The sequence below is a fragment of the Paecilomyces variotii genome (genome assembly GCF_004022145.1).
Source record: "Paecilomyces variotii strain CBS 101075 chromosome Unknown C8Q69scaffold_5, whole genome shotgun sequence".
Classification (NCBI taxonomy): domain Eukaryota; kingdom Fungi; phylum Ascomycota; class Eurotiomycetes; order Eurotiales; family Thermoascaceae; genus Paecilomyces; species Paecilomyces variotii.
This window is the reverse complement of record NW_021167144.1, coordinates 869,598-884,819: the sequence shown is the minus strand read 5'-3', so window position 1 is coordinate 884,819 and position 15,222 is coordinate 869,598. Positions and strand designations below refer to the sequence as shown.

Here is a 15,222-nt window from a genome sequence, read left to right as displayed (position 1 = left end):
CCTCTCCAGAACAGGCAAGCCAGTGCTAATTCTTGTTATGCAAACCCGACGATTAGTGCCTTTCGATGAGGAGTGGTCAAATCGAGGTTTGCATCAATAGTGATCCCTCAGAACCTATGGAGTGATGCGTGTGTGCGGAGCAGTTAGAGAACTGATCTCCGCTGGACAGAGCACTGAACCAGAATCGAGGCGGACAAATTTTCCAGTGTCAAGATAGAGTATGTTGCGCATGCATATGTAAAAAGACCCTTTTTTGGGGACAACCAGGGTGTGGTTAATGATATGGCCGAGAATCTCGTCAACGCAGCCGTTTCTGGAGATGGTGCGATAATCGATACTCACAAAAGTACCATGCAGCCTCTAGTGCCGTGCCGTCAGAACTAGGGTAGGTAAGAACTTCAACTACTACCGCTATTAAACAACCGTCTTCGATGAGTCCATGTGGAGATCGTCACATCCCCTGTCGGTCTCAAGAATCAGAACTACTGCTCTTACGATTGCAGCTGTATTATTCCGTATGCCCGTCCACGTGGAGGTCGACGTGCATCTAGTCGCATAAGAGGCCCTGAGTTCCCCGTCTTCCTGTCAGAATGCTCTGTATATCGCCTCAGCGTTCGCGGCGGAGCTCAAGCCACCAGGTCTCGAAGAGTCTACTTATCAGTGCGGCGGCTACTGCATTGCCATGGACAGTCCAGAAGAAGAACATAACGCTGCAGTGCCACCTGCCACGGTCGAAGTTGATACTTATGCCTTCGAAAACGATTCTTCTTATGGGGACGAGATTTCAAACTTTACTGCTTCGATTACCGCTTCAGCTGTTGATTACCGAAATGAGAATGGCAGACGGTATCATGCATTTCGCGATGGCCGTTACCTCATTCCAAATGATGAACCGGAAAAGCAACGGCTCGACACTTTGCATATGTTATATCGGACCCTGACGGGCGGTAGACTCTTTCTATCTCCCCTTCCTCCGACGCCTCATCGTGTGCTTGACCTTGGCACCGGTACAGGATCATGGGCCATCGACTTTGCGGATGATTATCCCTCCACGGAGGTCTGGGGCAATGACCTCAGTCCGATACAACCAGCTTGGATCCCTCCGAACGTGAGATTTGTCATCGATGATTTTGAAGATGAGTGGTTGTATGGTCATCGAAAGTTTGACTTCATCCATGCACGCTACTTGGCGGTATCATGCAAAGACTTTCCGAGGCTCATACGGCGCTGTTATGAATTTACAACCCCCGGAGGTTATGTTGAGTTCCAGGATTGGGACGCCAATATGTACTCTCAAGACGGATCAACCGAAGGGACGTCTATCAAACAGTACTACGATGTTATCCGCCCAGCTTTCGCCAAGGCTGAGGTGGAATGTTCTCCTGGTTCAAAACTAGAAGGCTGGTTTCGTGATGCAGGGTTTGAAGATATCCACGTTCAGAAATTCTTGGTTCCTATGGGAGGATGGCCAAAGGACGAGACTCTCAAATCTGTGGGCTTCTTGAATTTGATGCAAATCGCGACTGGTTTTGAGGCAACGGCACTGGCAGTACTGACGAGGCATGAAGGATGGTCCAAGGAAGCTGTGGCTGATCTTGTGGCGAGAACCAGACAGGATGCATGGAATCCTTCCATTCATGCAATCTTCGACTTTTACATCGTCTACGGGAGAAAGCCAGCATGATGTAAGATGTTTACGGCTCTATCGCTGGACTTCGCTCCGCTTTTGGGATGGATAAAAAGTCTTCGACACCGTTAACTGGGCCTACCCCTTTCCAGCGTTGAATAAGGCTGTTGTTTTCAATGGGCGATCCAACACAAAGCCGACAGTCCTATACCGTCATGAAGGTGAACATCTCACTTGTCAATCATACAGTGGGTCTGCTGCTGTCGTCTTCTATTCCGGAATGGGACCAGTACCACTGTCGGTTAGTCAATGTCCTTCGGGATTATCTCGTCCTTCCGCTCATATTTACAACGGAACCCAGGTGCCAATAAGGGCGATATTTTCAGTCTCTGGAAGATCAACGTGTGGAACCCCGTATGATATCAACATTTACCCCGAGGGCTTATCCACAGCTTTGCTCCATGGACAAAAGTGGTATTCATCTATGCACAGGCAGCGGGACCCGATACGAGGCAGTTTTCTACACACAATGCACAGCTACCATCCTGACCCGCGTACAGCAACGCTCTATACGCCTCACGGGAGTTGGTACATTCACGGCGACGGCGTTGGCACGCATAGAGTCCTACAGGAAGTTTCTGTTCTTGAACGTATTAGCCATTCTCATGTGGATACCCAATTTTTCTATATTTACAAACGCTGCTCAATACTACTAGACGAAAAATAGAACATCAAGACGGCCCATTTTGCAATGTATTTAACGAATTGATGACTGACGTTGGTTGGGAATCTTAAAGGAAATGCAGAGTCTCGGACTGAGACAGCTCTTACAACACCGCATAACAGTAAGCTTACCCCTGTAGAAAGTATTAGAATTATATGTTGCCCTGCGGTCTAGACAGCCTCTGCAAAATGAAACATATGCAGATTTGCTAAATTTAAAGTTTCCATGCCAACTCGCTGGCTTACCTGTCAGACAGGTGTCAATGCAGATTATAATCCACTTTGGCTGAGGGTCTAGAACTTAATTCTTCGCGCCTATAGTCGCAAGTATTATGTCTAAGTAGAGTGAATTTTCGGTATATAAGATATTAGTGATAGTCGGTCATTTAGACAAATTCGGTTTTGCGGTGGAGTGGTAAGATTCTTTCATTTGGCTTATATATCTAACAACATATAGAGCTGCTCAATCGCATCCTCTAACCTTTTTAAATACATAGTCCTTAAGAACTATTTCGTGGATAAACGATAGTAAGGATAGATGCTAGTAAGTCCCAAATCCCATTCAACCAAGTGCCAGTTATTATCCACCTATCGACGCTACCGACGTTTTCGAGCCTTGTAGTGATTGTTCCATAACCTGGTGCTTGGGAACTTGGGGCCTTTTGTGCATATAATATATGCAATAGGCAATATTGGTGTTCGGACTATCCCTTCTCAAAGGTGAAAACACGACAAGCAGATAACAGAGCTAAAAATGATGCTGAGAATTAGTCTACATGGATTGTCCAGAAACACTGAGATCAGTGGTGTGTTTCGTCTGAAGAGCCAAGGACACTGCCACATTATTATCTGCATAATATGCTGATGGCGCACGGCCACAATCGGACCAATATTTGGGAGATTCAGATGACTGCAGTCTGGTGCATCAAGGCCGCGGGGAAGAGGATGCGACATTAGTGAGTGCTTAGAAGACGCAGGCCAACGCACACATCGTTGCTCTCCATCCACCCGGGGACCGTTGATCCCACATGGTCTCAATGGGACCATCCATCTTTGTGTCACCTTGCAGGCCGTTCTCGGTTCCTGATTCCCAGTTCTGACTGGTTCAGTGTCCCTGGCTGTCGGGGTATGCAAAGCTACGGTAAGTTGCTAGAGATCGATGGCTCTAATGCATGAGAGGATATCGACAAAAACTTGATCGTTGAGGACTCGAGGCTGCAACATACCCAGCACGATCGAAAGGGATAAGACATATCCCACGGTAGATGTCTGATTGCGTGCTGTTGCGGCGACTTATTTTCGTGGTTCTCACATCTCCGCTGTTGCCTCCATGCATCTCACCGGATTCGGACTGCAAGAACTGGCTTTCCTAACATAGCATGTCAGCAGCAACCAGTATTGGCAGATTATGAAGACTGGTGATGTTAGATTGCGTTGAATCGAAAAGCTGCCCTTCACGGTGAGGCGTGCTGGCGGGATAACAGTTGCAGGCTGGACTTTAGGCTCTCAACGGTTCCCCGCTGCGTCCCGCAAGGTAGAGAGCTGCTTACGTCGGTGACAGTTCCGCCACGCGACATTATCTCCATCTGCCTAAGCTTATCCCACGCAAGTTCTAGCGCTTGGCCTTTGAGAAAACTCTCACACTCGTTTTCTTTCAGAGATCTCATCATCGAGTTCTTTTCCCAAGCCAGAACCGCTCTGCTTGCTTTTTAGCAGGATATCCCCGCAGCTATTCAGTACCCCCGCTTCGTAGGACCGCAACCCCCTTCGAACGACTACAGCCTTATCCCACGCGCTCTGATAGCGAGATGTGAGTATCTAGTACCTTCCTCTTCATCATCATCTTTATCGCCCTACTAATATCCTGGTTACTTGGTAGGCGCATCACAGTCAGCGTTATCCGGCCTGACCAGTCGGACGCCGACATCATATCCCTTGATGTCGGTGGTGACATGAACATAGAGCTCCTCAAAGCTATCATCGAAAGCGAGTCCAACATTCCTCCATCAGCACAGAGATTAGTCTTCAACAACCAACTGCTTAACGACGATTCACGAACACTGGAGCAAGTTGGCATCGGAGAAGGTGACATGCTTGGTGTCCATGTGGGCACTCGTGGTCAGCAGCCAGGCACACGAAGCTTAGGAGGAGGTGCGAATGCAGCAACACAACAAGCACTGGCACGAAGACAGGCGATGACGCCGGACCCTGAAACTCTTCGTCTGCACCTTCTGGGAGATCCACATGTTCGGGAAACAGTGCGGAGGCAGAACCCAGAACTGGCGGAAGCTGCGGAGGACTCGCAGCGGTTTCGCGAGGTGCTATTTGCTCAACAACGAAGGGAAGCTGAGATCGAAGCTGATAAGGAGGCTCGAATTGCTATGCTGAACGCCGATCCGTTCAATGCGGACAACCAGCGTGAGATCGAGGAGATTATTCGCCAAAACGCGGTCACGGAGAACCTACACACTGCCATGGAGCACAACCCAGAATGTAAGTTTCCACTTCCCATTAACTGATCTATGACGGTCTCTAATTTACTGTTTGTAGCTTTCGGCCGTGTGACAATGCTCTACATTCCCGTTGAAGTGAATGGCCATAAGGTGAAGGCTTTCGTCGATTCCGGAGCTCAGGTGACAATCATGTCTCCCGAATGTGCTGAAGCGTGCAACATCATGCGCCTTGTTGACCGTCGGTATGGCGGTATCGCGAAGGGTGTCGGCACGGCAACGATCATCGGACGGGTTCATTCTGCGCAGCTTAAAATCGGCAGCATGTTCCTGCCTTGCTCGTTTACAGTGATGGAAGGGAAGCATATCGATCTTCTCCTCGGCTTGGATATGCTCAAAAGACATCAAGCTTGCATTGATCTGAAAAATGGCGCACTGGTTATCCAAGACCAAGCAGTGCCATTCCTGGGAGAAGCAGAGATCCCGAAGCAGTTCCAGGAGGAATTCGAAGATGAGCCTATAATCCGCGGTTCTCACGGCGCTGAAGTGGGTGCTAGAACAGGGGCAGTTACGCATCAAGCGGCTGGCGACCAACAACAGACGACCGGCGCGGGATCCTCAGCCGCTGCTCCGAGGATCAACATCCGCCCTTCAGCTGCTCCTGCATCACGTTGGCCGCAGGACTCGATTGCCAAGATTACTGAACTTGGCTTCACTCGCGAGGAGGCTATTCGGGCCCTAGATGCAGCGAACGGAGATCTCGAGGGTGCTATTGGATTCCTGATTTAACATGATCGTCCGGTCTGTGACAGATTAGGAGTTTGCAATGCACACCGATGCTGGTGATAGCGTCATCTAATAACGATGATGATATTGTCGTTCATATACCTCTTAGAGATATTTCCGGTTGTCTCTCTTGGTGGAGCAAAGTCTGTGGCTAGACTGTGGTTGCCACAGCTCCATGCTTTTCTAGACGTCACTGATGTCTCTGCTTTCATCTGTCATCCCCAGCGTTGCATAATGATGTATGTATAATAGAGAAATCAAATTGTCCTTCGGGATTCCTCATATACTCCTTATTCCTCAGTATGCAGTCACCGAACCTACTTATAGACCCTTGGGGAGATGTTTGTTGATATCTCACACACAATATTAAAGCCATCGCTTTATTTCCTGAAAGAATCACGTAGGTTTAATAAGGTATCGTGGATTTGAAATATTTAAAGAAATGCATCTCCCATTCTCATAACCCGCGCACTGCTTCCTCAGTCACCATCTGCGCGGACCAGACGCTGGCAGCTCTGCAGGTTGAACCGGCAACTCTACCGCTTTCTGCGTAACCCAGCCTTGAAGTTCACTATGCGGTTGCGACTTTGCATACTCTGTTGTCTGCACCAGGTCCGAAGACTCTTCATGTTTGGCGGTAACTGATCTAGTATAAGATCTCAATCGAAAGATGAGAAACCCGACAAGGATCAGTAGAAGAATGCCCACTGAACATCCAACTCCGATTCCAACTTTAGCCCCAGTCGACAGTCCATTTGAAGCCGACGAAGTCGACGTCTCTAATGTTGGCGCTGATCTTGACGAGGAGGAAGAACTCTCAGTCGACGACACGCTAGAAGATGTTTTCTGAGCAGAAGCAAAATCCGTAGCCTGGTATCGGATCGAAACGCCATAGGCGTTGAATCCTTCAACATTCGTAGTTGTAGAGGTGATGTAGGCACCCTTATTATTTGTAGTTGTGTATGTGTACGGCACAGGGTTGGTGTTCACATAAGTACAAGCATCCGTTGAGTACCATGGCCAATCTGTACGGGTTTGGCAGAAATATCCACTAGATCGGTTTATTTTGCGCAGTTAGAAGACTACTTATGCTCTCGGTTCTTCGGCTTGATGCGGAAAAAGAAAATATCCATTCGTACCTAGGACAACATGTCGCTCTCGTCTCTACCAATGTGCCTATATTTACCGTCGAAGAACATGCCTGTCGGTACCCGGATGGGCAGATCCCAGGAGAGAAATAGGCTGTACTGTCTGTACTCCAGCCAGAGGGCAAGCAGGCAGATGTGCTGGTCGGTCCTAATTGGAGATAGGGACAAAGGTACGTCGCTGTTCCAACGCCACAGTAGATACCCTTCGTGTTATCCACTTGGTAAAGATCAACAAGACAGGATGAGGCAGGCGTGAAGGTTGTGGTGAGTGGGAGAGGAGGGGAGGTCATTCTTTTCTTTGGTTTGTTTTCTGTTGTATAAGTATTCAGTTTTCGTGAGATCAAAAACTTGGAGTAGAACGACTACATGGAGAATAATTATTTCCTACGAAGGAGATGACAGAAATGAAGATGTGATCTGGAGGACATGCTGCAGTACCATAGGGGCACTCTAGACTAACCGCCAGGACCTGTGTAGATGTATGACTATATTTACATGGGCGCTTATTGAAGCGTTGTGATAGGTAGTAGACACAGATGCGCTAGGATCGACTAGGTCGTTGCATTTTGTTGGTTGAAATCCCTGGCTTTGGCCCCCAACGAGAGTCTCCCTCCCAGTCGTATCCGTGACATTATATCTTTGTGTCGCGTCGTCGATCTCTTCTGCTAGCTTGGGCTTCTTTTTAGCAGCCCATACTGGGATTGAGTATACACAAACAGCGATCAGTTCTCTAATATTTTTTCTTGTCCGAATGACAATAAGTAGATGGCTATTGGTATTCATAGAGCATTGTGTATGTATCTATTTCCTTACTTGGACGAAAGCGACTGACTAGGGTGAGCAATAACTACTGTAGCATGATACATGTTTCATCCTCTGGCTGCCACTTGACAAAATGGGTTCCCCTTTTTTTACTTGACCACTGTAATTTTTGTATTTATGTTTGATTTGACACCGGGTACGGAGTGAAGGTCGAAGTTATTCTCATTGGAGAGGGACAGAGATCCGAAGATCGACTAACTAAATCTAAATCTAACTAGATGAGGCTACATGGCTATATCACATTACCAGTGTATGGATTTTCAATAGTATTTATTTTCTATGTATTCTTTTGAATGGCTTCCTAATGTTTGCTTATTGCGATATTGACCTTAAAAAAAGCCATTTTATATATGATGTTTTGGAGCCTCCCTACTAAGGAGTTCCTAGACAGCGGAGTTCTCCCATGTCTTTGCCCTTAGAAAGGTCATCGCACATAGATATGTAGCCTGCCTTATTCCTAGATGTAGAGTCAAAGAAACAAGTACATGACACCATATCTCAAGATATATGGTGATGGCTTTCTGCCAGTCGACCTAAAAGGAGAACTTGTTGGTCTGGCTGGATCTCTAACATATGGTTCACTTCCGTCGTACGATTGGATAAGTTGTGCCCTCATTTCTATGCAGGAGTAAGGCCCATTGCCTGCAGTTTGTTTCTCTGTCGCCAATGCCCGCAACCTATTCAACGACAAGCCATAACTCGCATTTGGGTTTCTTCCTGGCGTAATGTGCGAGCCGAAAAGCTCATCCAGAGTGATAGGAACAGGTTGTTGTATTGCTGTAGGAGGCGTCGGAAATAGTTGCTATACTCATGATTAGAAATGCTCTCATTAGACACTGCATCTAAACTAGAAATAGAAGGATAGCTTACTTCGCGATGAAGGAGGATTGCTGCTCCCGCACCGTTGCGGTGATATACCTCAACCAGTCTGATACGAAAGATCGCAGTGGGATGATGAAGATGATGATATTCCTCTCTATGGAGGGGAAGGCTAATATACTAGGCTAAGTATATGTGATGTCCCGGCCCCGGCCTGCCCAGGGCGTGGCCGTACCTGCCTGCTGCTAGTTCCGTAACACAGTCCCTTCACTTGAAGATTCGAAAAATTGGACCATTTGAGTAAAATCACATATCGAACCTCAGGGCCACCTGAGAAGCACAAATGTATATCGGATTGCAAGTGTGGCCAGCTCTCCGACCAGCCGCTTTCAATAATGATACGAGGAAGGTGAGAGCTTGTGTCAGGGCGTAAAAAAAAAAATCAGGCTCTTTGCTTGAGCCAGTGTAAATTCCGGAGAAACCAGTAAATGCTGTTTATATAGATGTAGGGATCAGCACCATATATAGTGTGAAGCCAGATCGTGAGAATAGCACTGACTGGTTCCGACATTGAGTTCGAGACACAGAAACTCCTGAGGTAGTAAAAAATGATCTAGTCTCATATGGTAGAGCTCATTCTTCATCCACTGAACGTGGACGTTGTGGATCTCAGTTGGCTTGGTCACAATACGAAAAACACCTGTAAACGAATTATAGTTGATCCTGGAATATAATTAATATGTCTGTTCATTACGAACACCGATATCACATTGAATGATAAAAGTGGCAGCTCTTTCAATTCTTCCAGGTCTCCTGGGACAAAAAAGCCTGGGATCTCATGGTCCTTATGCGTACTTGAGGGTGCGTGCTGTATCTCAAACGCAGAGACGCGCAGGGTAAAGTGAATCACAATAAAAATTTACCGGTGAAGGGCTCTTTGGAATCGAGGGTCAACTGCGAATGACCTTAAGACAAGAGAGCTGATCTCAGTGGGATCCCATGGGACACCATGGTGACGGCAACAGGAAGGCCGACTTCGCAAGAATGTATCAAGAATTAAAATCAGGGCAGTATGCAAGACCGTCGCAGAAAACACAATGTGAAAATAACAGAAGACAGTCGCAGGAACACAATATGAAAATGTCAAAATAGTATGCGAGACCGTCGCAAGAAACACCATATGAAAACAGCAGAAAACCGTTGGAGGAACACAATATAAAATGTCAAGAGACCGTCTCAGTCTCTCTTCGCCAAGTTCTCGAGTAACGAGATGGCTTCCGATATATCCACCCCTTCCAGTTTAACGACTTTTCGACGGTTTTCATTCCATGAAATGGTCATATCATAACCTGCAGCCTCCCTCTTGGCCCAATACCATTGTAAACTAGCACTGTATATTCTGTAGTATTCATAATAGCTGCACAGATGTCTGTAAAAGCAGATAGAGATAGGCTAGAGGGTGAATTTTCGTGCTCCATCTCAAGAATATATTTCGGCAGGCTGAAGTTGCCTGTTGTTCGGATCCGCTAGAAAGCTCAAGCTACCTAATTTATCCCATAGGTGGAGCTCGCCGATATGAAGGTGTGGGAGAAGTCCGCCAGGAACTCTTTGGCTAGGTAGGGGGTCACCGAGAGAAGGTAACGGGCGTTCTTCACACTCATATACGTAAAGTGGTGAATTCGAAGGGATAGTGTATTCCCTATGTCTGCATGCGGTGAAACCACGAAGTACCACAAGACAAATTCCAAGCACGGGAGTGAGTGAATGACAGAAGAAATCAGGCAGTATCTAGGGAGTAGACAAACCAGTTAGGCAGCTCTCGGTAATGACATCACTGTCCACATTCAATATACGTCGATCCTGAAGTCTCCCTGCATCTTCTCGATTGCGGATATCAGTTTGGATAACCTAGATACTTTGACTCATCCTAGCATCTAGCAGGTTTTTGCAGTGCAGTAGTCTTGTGGCTACTCTGGGCAAATCAACGCTTATAATGATATACCCTAGTTTAGAATTTCCAAATCTAGGCACAGTTACAGTAAAGAATCAGTAACGAGTAGCTGTTTCCCTAGAAGCATACCGAAGACTTCGTTGGCATTTCAATTGAATCTGTTAGGGAAAAGAAAAAGTGGTGTAGAAGAGAATTCGAAAGCCATCAGCGAGATGTTCATTTCGTAATAATAGACCTATCTCTAAGACACAAAGAAAACCCCGAAATAAACAAATAAACAAAAGAGTATATTAAGCCACAGAAAACTGACAATATGCCATTATACCATATTCCATTGGCCACTTGAGGATGGAAACATGTAGTCTGAGCCGATCCAGTTCTAAAGCCACAAATTATGAATCGTGCCGAGATGCGTAATGAGACAGACCTTATGACTGCAGATTGTAAGCTAGAGCAAGAGGTGGCCTTTTTGGTGTGCGTTAGCAAGACCTTCGTAGCAACCGTTTTACTGCTTCTCCTGTGAGACAGGAATGGGCTTTTCAGTCATTGCGCACAGACGGAATATATGCCTGGGTTTAGCTTTTTGTTCTTCGTCGAGGTAGTCTACGATAGCGGAGTCTGATAATCCAGTCAGTTTGGTCTGCTTGGATCGCGGCCAAAACACATGCAGGATTACTTACGCAAAGTTGAGCGGTTATCGAATATGACAATGGACCGCGGTTGCCATCGGACTCTGGCCTGGAAATCGTGGCCAGTAATAATATGTTGCATGATAAAGTCAAGGAACACTTTGGTCTCCGCTTCTTTGAGACCTTGGATCTTAGTGATGAACTCTCCGTTGACGAAGAGACACTTCTGCCCAGTGACGGGGTGTACCCTGACGAGGGGATGCACCGTAGTGACTGGATCCTTCCGAACGAGGCCGCCCATCATCTTCGTGTGTGCGATCATCTTGGAAGATGTGTGCACTGCCTCGAGCCGGTCAAGGAAAGAGCCCAGGGTGGCGGATAAGCGTCTAGCATAAAGGTTAGTCTGTCAATCGCTGATGAGAAACTCATGTTTACTGGAAATCCATACTTATATGCAGCATCAGTGGCTGCGAAGACTGTGTCTCCGCCCACATCAGGCCCTTCCAGCAATCCTAGCATCACATAACCAGGGGGCTGGATCTCGTAGCTGACGTCTTGATGCCACAGAGTTGTCGTTGTCCGCACCTCCAAGAAGCGGGAAATTTCCTCTTTGTTGCCATCACGGTGGATGATGTGGAAACCTGGATGACCCCTGACTGTCCCTGATACGGGCTGGTAGTTGGGTTTTCCAAAGTGTCGCATGAACTTCTCCTGGCTGGCTGGGCCTTCATCGATCAGATCCTGATCAGGGAAAACGACGACTTTCCTCTCTGACACCAGCAACGCCAGCTCGTCTTTGGCAGCATCTGAGAGCCGATTCAGCTGAACACCCTCGACCACACTGCCGATGATGGGCTGGATAGGCGTTACTTTGGCGCCAGAGCCGAGCAGATTGGGCTTCGTCTTATCTTTGACGCGCAGCGCGGGGTCTTCATATTCAAATGGGGGTAGCGGGTCGAACCAGACCTTATCCCACGTCGGCAAATAATGGGGATATCTGGTCGTCCGGTTGGTATCTTCCGAGACGCTAACATAAGGGATGTTGATATCGTAGGCGATAGGTGCCTCGACAGTAGTCGCCGTTGCCGTTGCAGACATGGTCGATCGCTTCTGGCGGCACAGCTCTATAGGGCTGATTCAATAATAGGTTCAGGAAGAAAAAGCAATATGAAAGCGCTTGAACCGCGCCAAAATACAGGGTGTCTGACGCCTTTTTGTCCCTGATCTGGCGCCCTACGTTCGTGCTCCTCTGTCTCCACCATCTTGAGCACCTTCGTCGACAAATTCCTCGACAAGAACATACGGTCAAGGAAGTCGCACCAGTAGGACAAAGGGGCTCTGGCCGAATCTCCACTGCGAGTTCCGGAGCAATCCTCTCTAGCCTTGAGAGTCGCAGCATCTCTGAAGCTTTGAGGATCGACCTTCGGAAACGGTTCCACTTGCACTGACTACTCAAGGTAGAAACTGCCACACGACATTATTCTGCGACAAGAACCAGGACCACCCTCTCCCGAAAGAAGTCCTAGAAGGAGCGGGAAAGGTCGAACTGAAGTGTCGGTAAGGCTTAAGCTGCCGGTACACCACGGGCTACGGATCCAACGGTTCTATGGTGAGCGGGCGTACAGAAAGTGCGCCTCAGGACGGTTGATTTCTCGGGCACTAAATGGGACTAAATCTTCAGATAGTGTGTTGGGCGTTCACATCCCGCTCCACTTATCCCCATTATGGGGAAATTGATGTCAGGACCTGGGACGGTGAAGAGCATCCATCGTCAATCTACCATCTTAGTTCTCTCGTCGAGCATGAAGCCGAGTGGAGTGATATGCGTCACGCCGTGATAGGCAAGGATCCCAAACCGTCGGAATCGATCCAACCAACAATCTGCGATCGTCTGCGGCTAGAGGCCGGTTTCCGGAGGTTGTCACTCCAGTGTCTAGAGCAGATTTTTTTTGCTCTTGGGTTAGATTGATGTTTCACGTCGCCGATATACGTGCTTTCATCCACTTTCGGTCTCGAGACCTCGGAAATATGAAGCCCGCGAAATCACCGCGTATTAGTCCGAAGGGTAGGACACAGTCAACCAAGTGTCCTTTGATCGAGGAAGCTGTGAGGAGCAAAGTGACAGAGAGTTAAATCAAGATATCCTGGTCGATTCGACATCTCAGCATAAGGGCAAGTGATATGATGCTTGACTTGGTTATTTTTCCATGTGTGACATGCAACGTACGTTTCTCGGCCTTGTCTCACAGCCCGGGACGGTTCTATGTTCTAGAACGCCAGGGCGGAAAATCAGATATCCTTGACCTACTGAGTATGCGAAATCTTGACCTTCTGCGCCACTGCATGTCAGTGCGAGGATCCTCTTTCGAGCATACTCTACATCTGATACGCAAGTTGAAATCACCGATTGGGTACAGCCCTCATTTAAGCGTGCCCATCAGTGCCTCGCAAACGTATTTCCTCGTAACGCTACGCTATATTGGTGAATTTCGGGCCAGATTGTCGTCGACTCTTACCTATGGCATTGGGAACCCAACAAGCGGTAAGCTATGTAGACCGGAGCCATTCGGAGGGCGGTGGGAATCGAGTTAACTTTACGTACGTATTTCGTTGTCCCTGATGGAAATTTGGTTTCTATGAATTGCATCACACAGGCTCGAATGAGGAGGTCTTGTTGACCCTCATGAATGAATGCTTCGGTTGACATATTGCGTTCCTTTCGCTCGGAACGGTCCCAATTGGCTTCTTGATCGTCCAAAGCCTTCAATTTCAAGGTTATCCTTAGGCCGATATCCACAGTTCCACCTAGAATCAAAACGCCCTTGCAGCACCCCTGTGGCATGCCGCAGCGAGACGACTACCAGCAGTATCCCATGCAGTGAAGGTCCCAGTTTGATTTCTTCTCTGCATTAGCTACGTCAGATGAGACAGGACCACTCACTGGGCAATTCAAATTTCAGGCAAACTATTACCAGAATAGAATCCCGGAACTGGTGACGTTGTTTCTATGTGTCTCCACACATGGCACTAGATACTAGAGTAGAGAGACGGAAGCCACTCGAGTACTATTCCTCTCCTGAATTTGACTTTGCTAACCAGATTTTTTTTTCTAGTTGGCTTGCACGATCAGATTATCATTCGTAGGGTGCGCAAAAAACATTAGCAGTCAACTATGCCACACACGAGGCTTGACAAACGAAAGATATCCCTTGCCTCGAAATACAGGAGTGACGGTATTCGTTCTGTTTCCATAATTGGAGATTCAGAAAAGTAAAAGACCTACGCTTCTGTTACAGGTTATTCTCGAACGCGTGAGAGAACAGTCAACGTGGCTTGATGATTATCACTAACATCTGTGGGTCGTTTCAAGCTAGCCAGAGATCCGCCAACTGGCCCACACGACTAGAACATCATACCGGCGCTAGCAATCATCAACAATGACAATTTCGTACTAGATCTTCGAATCTTCACCTCCTGAAGAATCGATTATGGCAAATTCTCTTTCTGCGCTGCAGATGTTGCGGATGCGATTCCATTTCAACACGCAGCCGATGCCATCATTGCATCTGTCCATGTGCAGTATGACTGTACCATCTCGGATGATAGTTAACATCCTTGTGACCCCCGTTACTGACTTACATCCCTTATCAATCAAGACTACTCTAACTGTGTCAGTGAAGGTCGCACGGTATTCAATTCGCCTCGTATCACCAAACAGACGTGGTCCGATGTGATGAGCTTGAGCGCGCTACATGAAAATCATATGCCGTGTCCCTTCTGATATCTCAGATGCAACCTCCTCGAGCCGATGGAGGGCCTGAAACATGCTCCTGGCTGAAATGCGAATATCTCGTATCGCATGAGAGAATGACTCGTAGACTGCCACACCGCTCAGATCCTTGCTCGATAGAAAATTAACCTTGTGGATTATCGGCTCAGTAGGACCAACTGCGTTAATGACCTGGAACATAGGTACTCGAGGCAACAGGCGGAGACAAGATGCAAGCCTTCGTGGTTCCCGCAGATAGATATGCAGCGTAAAAAGCATAGCAAGGCTCCCATACTGACGAGCTTTTGAAGCTACAGGGGCGTTGGGATATTGAACGAAATCGCATCCAGGCGCACTCACGGTAACAAATAGTAATTAAAGTTAAGGTTGTGGTCCGTCAATTGGAACCACAACTTTCAGAGCCCACATTGCGAGTTGGTTGTTCAGAACCATTCTCTGATGATTCTCTGATACTGGGTAGTAACCTATCGTCTCATT

The 15,222-nt window shown here is 47.5% G+C and overlaps 3 protein-coding genes across 3 annotated transcripts; 1 reads left to right on the top strand and 2 right to left on the bottom strand.

The window, feature by feature from the left end:
* Positions 1-682: 682 nt before the first annotated feature.
* On the top strand, positions 683-1,684 carry C8Q69DRAFT_486613 (S-adenosyl-L-methionine-dependent methyltransferase; the record flags this gene model as incomplete). Its single annotated transcript, XM_028631918.1, has 1 exon — positions 683-1,684. One exon carries the CDS (start codon positions 683-685, stop codon positions 1,682-1,684), a length of 1,002 nt encoding a protein of 333 aa, XP_028485276.1.
* A 4,145-nt stretch (positions 1,685-5,829) lies between these two features.
* C8Q69DRAFT_261359 (hypothetical protein) lies at positions 5,830-7,149 on the bottom strand. The gene is made up of 2 exons (XM_028626695.1): positions 6,726-7,149; positions 5,830-6,637 (listed from the first exon to the last, which is right to left on the bottom strand). The coding sequence occupies exons 1-2, from the start codon at positions 7,022-7,024 to the stop codon at positions 6,070-6,072; spliced, it is 867 nt and encodes a 288-aa protein (XP_028485275.1). The 5' UTR covers positions 7,025-7,149; the 3' UTR covers positions 5,830-6,069.
* Positions 7,150-10,692: 3,543 nt separating this feature from the next.
* Positions 10,693-12,335, bottom strand: C8Q69DRAFT_261221 (alpha-ketoglutarate-dependent taurine dioxygenase). The gene is made up of 3 exons (XM_028626692.1): positions 11,404-12,335; positions 11,007-11,341; positions 10,693-10,944 (listed from the first exon to the last, which is right to left on the bottom strand). The coding sequence occupies exons 1-3, from the start codon at positions 12,051-12,053 to the stop codon at positions 10,832-10,834; spliced, it is 1,098 nt and encodes a 365-aa protein (XP_028485274.1). The 5' UTR covers positions 12,054-12,335; the 3' UTR covers positions 10,693-10,831.
* Positions 12,336-15,222: the final 2,887 nt, after the last annotated feature.